This window comes from Cibotium barometz, chromosome 39 (genome assembly GCF_041138505.1).
Source record: "Cibotium barometz isolate CiBa-2024 chromosome 39, ASM4113850v1, whole genome shotgun sequence".
NCBI lineage: Eukaryota > Viridiplantae > Streptophyta > Polypodiopsida > Cyatheales > Cibotiaceae > Cibotium > Cibotium barometz.
In genome coordinates this window covers 44,146,644-44,155,943 of record NC_141084.1, presented here as the reverse complement: position 1 = coordinate 44,155,943, position 9,300 = coordinate 44,146,644, and the positions used below count along the sequence as shown (strand labels likewise).

Below are 9,300 nucleotides of genomic sequence, written 5' to 3'. Positions count from 1 at the left end.
TGCCATCCTCCCTTAATTTTAAAAACAGCTGTAAAAAAACATTTTATTTTTTGAAGTCCCTTGATTAATACCAATGGTCTCATTTTGGGACTATAAATCTCAAGGTGACAAGTCGAATATCGAGTACGGTAATGTGTGCGCATGTAGCTTTTTTACGTAATATTGGGGAAATTTGATTAGGTTTTATATCACAAATGAACACGTCTGCATGCTTTCATTTCCAAACATGTAGTTATTTGTGCCATAAAACCTATGTTTTGAGAAAAATTGATCATAAAATCCCTAAACACTACCATTTTGGGAATTGGGATTTTCTCGAATTCCCTAATACCGACTTCTTATAGGATTGTTAATACACAACAACAAGCGTGTGTTTAATATTTTGGTGTTATTATCACTACCTGTGTTATATAAAAGGAAGCTCTTAGCAAGGGGGAAAAGTGGCACTTCTCACATTTTGGAAGTCTTATCTTTCCCACTCATGGAATATATATATATATATATATTTGTAAGTGATAATTTTTAACAATTTCTCTAAGGCTTGACCTTCCTAAATTCTCATGATAATAGTTTAAAAGGTACTTCGTTTAAAAAAGGGTTGAGCTTCCACACAAGGTCGTTCTCCTAAATCATATGGTCACACCCTCACACGTTGTCTTAAACCATAATATACATGAGAAGGTCAAAGCTCAATATAAAATGTGTTAAAGGTAAATACCTAAGTTTATCTATACCCTTTATTGTCCCAGTTGATTCCTTGCCATTCTTATTAGACGTAATACTTTGGATTCTTGGACGTGAGGCTGAAATGTCCACTATGGCCAGATGTAAACTTCAGAAAACATTGCTTAAGCCTCTGGCAACTTGATGGGGCAACATTGAATGCCTGTCCAATTGGTGTTATAGGCCTCCAATGTGGTTGTACTCAAGGTTATTCGGATGTTTTGCCTATTTCAAGGAGCTAAAACTCACTTTTGAGGTGGTTTGCAATATAACCTTCGTGTGCGTGGGTTGACTCGTTTGCCCCGCATTGGCCTAAGCAAAGAGGTCACCACCACTAGTGGTCCTTTTGGAGACGTTAGTGGTGGCGCTTTCCATGCACATTGCATCAGTAGCGACCCTTTCATGTAGGGTAGGGCAAACTTTGAATCACAAATACAAACCTAACCACAATTTTAAAACAAGAGCATAGCAAGCGGTGGAAGAAGACATTATTCTATTGCATGGATAAGTAGGTACATCATAAAACCAGTGAGTCTTGGTCGTCGTCTATTCATGCACTGTCTTCTTCTGGGGCGTGTCTAAAACATCCAACTGTGGCAATCCATGCATCGAGTTCAGTATGAAATTAAGGACAACATGAGCAAGCATTCTTTTATTCATGGAGAGCGACATACCGTGCTCAAGTTCAAATTCAGGGGTGTAGGGCCTCGGCCTGGGAGGCGGTGTCGGCGTGTCCGTGGCCGTGTCCACCACTTCCTCCATACCCGCCTCCATGGTAGCCTTCGGTTCCTTGGGTTCGGTCGGCAGGCCATCCCCCACCTCCATGCCCATAGCCGCCGCCTCCGTGCCCATAGCCGCCGCCACCCCCATGTCCGTACTCATAGCCGCCGCCTCCCTGCCCATAGCCGCCGTACCCATAACCGTATCCGCCTTCCGTTTCTTGTGTCCGGTCGGCAGGCCAGCCACCACCTCCATGGCCATAGCCGCCACCCCCGTGGCCATAGCCGCCCCCACCCCCGTGGCCATAGCCGCCGTAGCCGCCATAGCCGCCATAGCCGTAACCGCCCTCCGTCTCCTCAGGCTTGGCCTGGACGGGCTCCTCCCGGGCGGCATTGATGCACGTCCACATGATGGCGCACGCCATCAGAGCTAGCGCAAAAAACTTTCTACCACGTCCCATGTTTTTTGCCAACGAGCGTACGATACTGCTGCGATGAGTAATTAGTACCCATCCGGGCGTTGAATTTATGGGCAACCCGGCAGCAAGAATTCCAGGCCCTCACGTAACCTGTCCACTAGCTGCCTGAACATGATAATGTATGTTGTTTTGCTGTGATTCGTCCGCACTACCGGCTTTGAGGATAACATTGCGGATTAAGTTAAAGCTAATGCGCGCGGCACTGAGCTGCTCCCATTACCCAAAGTGCGCCTACTCAAAAGAGGCATTGCTTTTGACTTCATTGGGCTAGCCCCCACAATTAACGAACGGAGAAGAGTCTCAGTCTTTTTTGATCTTTAGTGGTAGAAAACGAGAAAAGCAGATTGGGCAGTGGAGGCCCATCACCGTCCTAGGAGCTGCCGAGTACTTTGGACAACATTTTCACTTTTTGGCGCCTGCTGCAGCCCAGCTGAGGTTCCTTCTGAATTTTGAGAAAGCCTATGACAGGGTAGACTGGGGCTTTCTAGAGGAGACTATGTGCCGGATGGGATTCTCCAAGGAATGGGTCCGAGGTGTTTTTGGGCTCTATTTGGCTTCGCATAGCCAAGGTCTCATCCAGGTCGCTAGAGGCAACATATTATGCTTTCTCGCTAGAGGCAACATATTTATGCTTTCTCGCTTGGTCCGGCATGGCACCTTATCTATTTTTGTTTGTTGCCGAGGACATGAGTACTTTTCTCTCCGCCCAGGAGAAAGCACCCCATGGGCTACGTCTTCCCATCTTTGTATAGGAGGAATTGCTTGATTCAGAGTTTGTCGAATAAGACATCAACATACCTATCCAGTGATGAGGAGAATCTCCAGATATTCATTGAGGTGATAGAGATGTTATGTCGTGCATCCGAAGCACATATCAACTAGCACAAGTCGTGTGGATTTAGGGTTGGCTCATCGCCTGCCTCGACTTGGAGGCCAGTTGAGGGATTTTAGTGGATCTTGAGTGGCACTCGAGCTGCTCGATATATTGGAGGCTAGGTTGGTATCGATATCTCCTTGGAGTAGCAACTAGCCCCTCTTCTTTTATGCATTCTAAAGAATCTACTATATTGGAGTTCCACAAGGCTTTCCAGAGCTAGTTGTGTTGTGGTGGTGAACCACGTTCTTCTTGCCACCATGTGATACATCACCTCTTGATGGGCCTTCTTTCGAGCTTCCATTGGTCACGTTCAATAGTTGATTGGCAACTTTCTTTGGGTTGGTAGTGACAAGAGGCCTATACGGCCCAATGAGGCCTAGAGAGTGATCATTCAACCATGACACAAGGGGCCTAGGCATCATTGATCCCCTCTATTTAGAGCTGTGCCCTTTTGGGAAACAATATGATAGTTGGTGGCCTCATTTCAGATGGCAAGCCGTGGAAGGACTTTCTACTAGCTAGGATAGCTAGGATCTCTGTCTGCACCCCGGTTTTGCAAGGTCCCACCCTAGTGTGGCGGCCCTGATCCCGAACGCTTCCCCCCAGAGTGGTAAAGACAATGTGAGGAGGAGAGGGAGAGCTTGAGTTCCTTGCAAGCAAACACACACGCACAAGAGAGTGCAAGACATAAGAGAGAGATTGATGGGTAAATTTTATTCTATCTTCTTCTCTTCTCTACAACCATATACTAAAAGATAAGAGTACATACATAAAGGAAAAGTACTCTCCTACAATAACATACAATGTTCAGTCCATAGTATGAATCTGACTATATGAGCTGGCGTTATAACTATGCCATAACTCTAGTACTCCAAAGTGGTTTTCACACAGCTTGTTATCCACACTCCCATAATCTCACCCACCATGGGAGTGGCATAAGTGTGGAATATTTCACCGAGGTGGGTTATTAATGTCCATTGTAGCACTAGTTGAGCTCGATATCTCAACATTCTCCCTCGAGCTCAACTCAACACACTCCACTTCAAGTAAGCTCCCTAACTTAGGGAGCTTCTATGTGCCCAATGCCTTCGTGAAGATGTCAACTAACTGATCTTCTATGCTCACATATAATAGATCTACATCACCTAAAGAACCTTCTCCCTCACAAGGTGATAATTGTTGCAATATATGATGTACAATGTTAAGGATGAAAAGAAGAGGTAATGGAGGTATTAACACACTCAAATAAAGTGGGCTTATGGGTGGAAAAAGAATTTAGGGTTATCCCAACCCTAGACCCTGGTAGGGCCTACATAAAGGGCAAGAGACCCTACTTTTTGTAACAACAACAAGAACAAATTGAAGGAGAAGGGTAAGCCAGCTTTGGAGTGGCTGAAATAGAAATTAATACAAGAATCTTTCTATACATCTTGTGTCCTCTCTCAAGCTTTGGTATCTTCATGATGATTCACTAATTAAGTTTTTTATGCTTGTTCATTCTTTCATACTTTTCTCTCCTCTTGTTTCCATTGCTTCCATTGTAGAATGATCTAGATACTCATGATTCTGAACATGGTATTAGAGCCTTTCTAAGGTTAAGATTTTTTTCATTATCTCTCTCTCTCTCTCTCTCTCTCTCTCTCTCTCTCATAAGCCATTCCCAAGCAAGAAGGTTGTGGTAGAAGAAGGAGATGAGCTTCAAGAAGGATTGAAGGAGAAAGCAAAGCTTAAAGAGCTTCATCAAGAGGAGAACTACATCACCAACAAGCTCTTGAAGATTGGAAGAAGAAGAAGAAGAAAAACATCATCAACAAGAAGAAGAAAAATAAACGTGAAACAGTTCCATCCTATTTTTTTCTCGTCGAGTTTTTCTATCTGTGTTTTTTTCCATCATCAATCTCTCTTTGGATCCTTGGAAACTTGAAGAAGAAGAACAAGAGCTTCTTTGGAAGTCTCAGAAGAAGCGAAGGGTTGCTAGGGAGGAATTCTTTGCCGCATATCAGAAGGAGGCAGGAAGTCGAAGGGCGTTGTCCATCTATTCGACGACGGGCAACACTGGCTCAACAACACTGCATCACGGTTGTCCATCAACAGCAGCCACATCAGAAGGAGGCAGCAAGTCGAAGGGCACCATCTGTCTATTCAATGACAGTAGCTCAACAACATTGCAGCATCGTTGTCCGTCGACAGTAGCCACATTGCTGACGATACCCTTTTCCACATCAAGTAATGATAGCCAACACATTCTACAGCATCAAAGAATGGCACTTGCACAACTGACCTGCAGATTGTTATCGCGCAAAGCCTTTGCGTTTTTTCTTCAGAATTTAAAAAAAAAACCAAACCTTAAAAGGTTTTTGATTTCAAAGGTTCTTTTTCTAAGGTTTTCTTTAAACATTCCCTTTCTCTAAGGTTGTTTCTAAACCTCTGTATCTAAGGTTTCAAACCTATCTCTCAAAGGTTTCCGAAGGTTTTCACTCACTCTTGCTCATCAGAGTGCAAGAGGTAAGTTTTTATTTTTGTACCCACTCCATCACACCACTTTTCAAACATCAACTATTTCTTGCCTTGTAAACGGACTTAGACACTACCCTTGATTTTTGCAAGTGGTAAGACCTCTCCTACCCCTATCAATCACGACAAAGGAGATATGAGGCTCGACTGAGAAGTTTGACAGCAAGAGTTTCCATACTTAGCAAGTTCAAGTAAAATATATGCTCATGCTCAAAGGTTTATGGCCTTTGGTAAAAGGCACAAAGAAGGTGGACCTTGAGGATCTGAAGGTGGTAAAAGACAATGAGAGAGATCATGCCATTATTTCCCTTCATATTCATAAGATACTCATTCTGTTATAGGACCTCTAGTACATAGATTTTTGACTATTCTACAAATTGATCAAAAAAGAAAATAAACCATAGACACCATAGAGCACAAGTTTGGGTGCAATTGTCCCTCCCCCTCCCCCCCTCGGACATGTGTTCCTCATTTCCCACATGTAGTATTTAGATAATATTTCATAAGTTTAGTCCTTGGAGCCATAAATAGAATAGATTTTCCAAAATTAGGCTTTTACAAAATCTCAAGGGGTTCATTGTTCTGTATCACATGTCTTCAAGGCCTACTTAAAAAACCCCTTATCTGTGAATGTTTCATAAACAAAACACACCCTTTTTCTATTCAACCTGTGAATATCCACTTTAAATGATACCCTTTTATATATATGTTAAAAATATGTTCAAAAAGGATCCTTTTTGTTGAACCCACGTGCTACGCTTACGTATTTATGAGTGACCCCCCCCCCAAGTACAAAAGTAAACCATAGTCCAATGCTTGTAAATTTTCTCATCAAGAATAAAACTTGCCCAACATATGTACACTGGTGGGACAAACCATACAAAATTAATTATTTTACACACATGTGCATAGCTAGATAATTCCGTCCAATGTCCACCTTCATTGTCCCAAACTTATGATCTATACCCAAAGCCAGTCCACAATGTTCGATTACAACTAGTTTGGATTCACTCACAAAAATAATAACGACAAGTGGAAATCATTATTTAGATTCACTACCATGCATCATCACATATACTCATCACATATACTCACTCACAATGTCTTCCCACTATGTGAAACATAATTAATTGGATTTACTCCCATATTGGTGTTAATGGATTCACATGCTACCTCAAAAGCACAAGAGAGAAGAAGAAGAGAGTGTATCGAAGGGTCGAATCTAGTGATTTGCACTTGGACAACCCTATTCGGATTAACTCCCCGATGTGAGGCTACTGGGAGCTCACTCTACACTCTCTATGTGTCACCCAAAGAGATATCCAAGTAAGCTGGGTAGGAACAATAGGGAAGTAGCTATGGAGAGCTCAACCTCTACCTCATGCCAATCATATGCAAACAAGATAGGGTGGAGGGAAATGAGAAGGGAGTGAAGGAAAGAAGGGAGAGCAACACCACTCCTATTAACATACACCAACAATCACAATCAAGCAAGCAAGCCACCATAAGCTCAAGAGAGAGTGAGAGAGGGGGGGAGAAGGCAAGACTCAATTGAGACAAATGGGATTGTCCCTTTTCATATTTCATAAAATGTCTTATATACATGAGCTCATATTTACAATGTCTTGTCACCTAATTACAAATCGTGCCCACTACTAGTCTTCCTAGTTTATCTAGCTCTATGTACATCAATTTTGTATGATCGGCATTGCACAAGTCGTAAGCTTGGTCATCCCATGTCTCATTTACAATTAGCGAATGGTTACAAAAAGATGAATTACAAAGGAAGTATAGTTGCCATGCAAAAGGTCATGTTAACCAGAAGGGCTAACATACCTCCCTCTCCCAATTGCAGGTCCATCTTTGGAACTGGTCAAAGACGTCATCTGTAGTAGATAGACTAAGTGCATACAAAGTTCCATTGGTGAGGTAGGAGAAGGAGGGGCATGATGGAAGACGCGGTAGCTCATCCAAAAGGTTGTCTCCATCATGTCTTCAAAAGTTTGGAGCCTCCAAATAGGTATCCACATGACTCGTTTCATAGTAGTCAAACATCTGCTTGAGTGTGGGCCCTTTGTTGATGTCGAAGGCGAGGCCTTGGTCTCCAACAAAGTAATGGTCCCATGTCAGGAGGAAGGACTACAGCGAGATGATGATGAGGTTGAAGAATCAAATTATGGCAACCACCACTAGGTTGTGGACCTGGTCATAGTGGTGGATGAAGTCATGGAAGCGCTTGACCATGGATTCTTTAGTACATGGATGTTGTGGCGATGGGGGTGCAAACCATGGGAAGTTGAATTGAAACTTCGGGCTCTTGTTTTTTGCTCATCGTGGAATGTCTTCCATGCCCACCATCTTCGAATGGTAAGATAATCCAGGCTGATCCTCAGCGCATGGGGCACAATATAGTAGATGTCCCAGATGTTGCAACATTTTCACATAGGTCCCCACGATCTCGTTCTATAAGATAGTCAAAATGCTTCCCCCATTATTCTTGACATAAAACAATCTTCAAAAATATACAAACACACTTTCCAAACAAAATTCCCATCTTTCCACAACATTCCACATCATTCCTCATCATTTCATATCATTCCATGTCATTTCTCATTATCCCACATTTTTCTACATCAATTCACCTCATCCCACATCAATTCACATCCATTCACATCATTTTCACATTCATTCACATCAACCACATTAGTCCACACATCAATCCTCATCAACCCACACCAATCTACATCAATCACAATCCTTTCACATCACTCCATATCAATCCATCTCAATCCACACATCCCCCACATCTCTCCACATCAATCCATATCAATCCGCATATCCCACACATCACTTCTCATCACTCCACATCATTCCACACATCACTCCCTACAATCCACACATCCAACATTCACAACAACACAAGACACGCTTGATAGATGCGCAAAATAGTGGGCGTGTCTATAGGCATTGCCTCAATAGAGAAATTACAAGCGCGTCTAACAGCGCGTCTAATAGCGCATGTATTTGCGCGTTTATTGACGCATCTATTCGTGCGTCTACACTGAGAATCTAACACTACGTCTAACAGCGCGTTTATTTACACATGTATTAGCGCATCTATTAGTGCGTCTACACTGAGAATTAGACGCGTATTTAGACGCAAAACAGAGAATATAAAAAGTGAGATTTTGGTGTAGGCTGGTAAATGTACATCACTGCTTTTCAAAAATTGTCATGATTACCAAAGCACATAATTTTAACAAAAACATCAATGCTCTTTTGCAAACCCACATATACAAAAATTAAGTGAGGTGAGGAGAATGAGACAATATGTAAAATAGTTTTGCCAATATCAATGATGGGCTACTGTTCAATCTCATCCTCAATGAGATCAACCCTTGCCAAACTATCTACTTCAAAATCCAAACAAAAGATAATACTAGATAATTTGGGAAAAATCTCATACTTTGGGAATTACCTTTTCAACATAGTTTTGGCCATATCTTGAGCATATTAACTCCAAATTTGTCGATTATTATAGATTTAGATCCTACTCTTCAAGATCTTTCCAATGATATGTCACATGATGGGGTTTTGACAAAAGCTTGGATAGGTTCACCATGATCCCATTTTTCAAATAGGAATGGGATTTTTTCCAAATTATCTAATATGGTGTTACAAGTACATTCAACCCACTACTACTTGTGCTACTCATGTGCTCATCTAAATCAGCATCACCAATGGTAGGCTCGTCCTCACGGGTAATGGCCTCAATATCTGTATCTCCTATCTCATGATCATCCTCCTCTCTCGTATCATGGTCATCATCACCTCCATGGCCATGATCATCCTCCATACGCTCCATATTCGTAAATGTACTATACATCACTTTGAAACGTGGCATAATAGGTATGACATGCCACCATCTATTATTATCCACCATTGGTTGATAGACAACCTAATTCATACACAAATACAATCATGTTAT

General features: G+C 42.2%; 1 protein-coding gene across 1 annotated transcript; it reads right to left on the bottom strand.

Annotated features, from left to right (window-relative positions):
* Window positions 1-1,199: 1,199 nt before the first annotated feature.
* On the bottom strand, window positions 1,200-1,960 carry LOC147616135 (uncharacterized). Its single transcript, XM_086778761.1, has 2 exons — window positions 1,398-1,960; window positions 1,200-1,314 (listed from the first exon to the last, which is right to left on the bottom strand). Exons 1-2 carry the CDS (start codon window positions 1,834-1,836, stop codon window positions 1,274-1,276), a joined length of 480 nt encoding a protein of 159 aa, XP_086634887.1. The 5' UTR covers window positions 1,837-1,960; the 3' UTR covers window positions 1,200-1,273.
* Window positions 1,961-9,300: the final 7,340 nt, after the last annotated feature.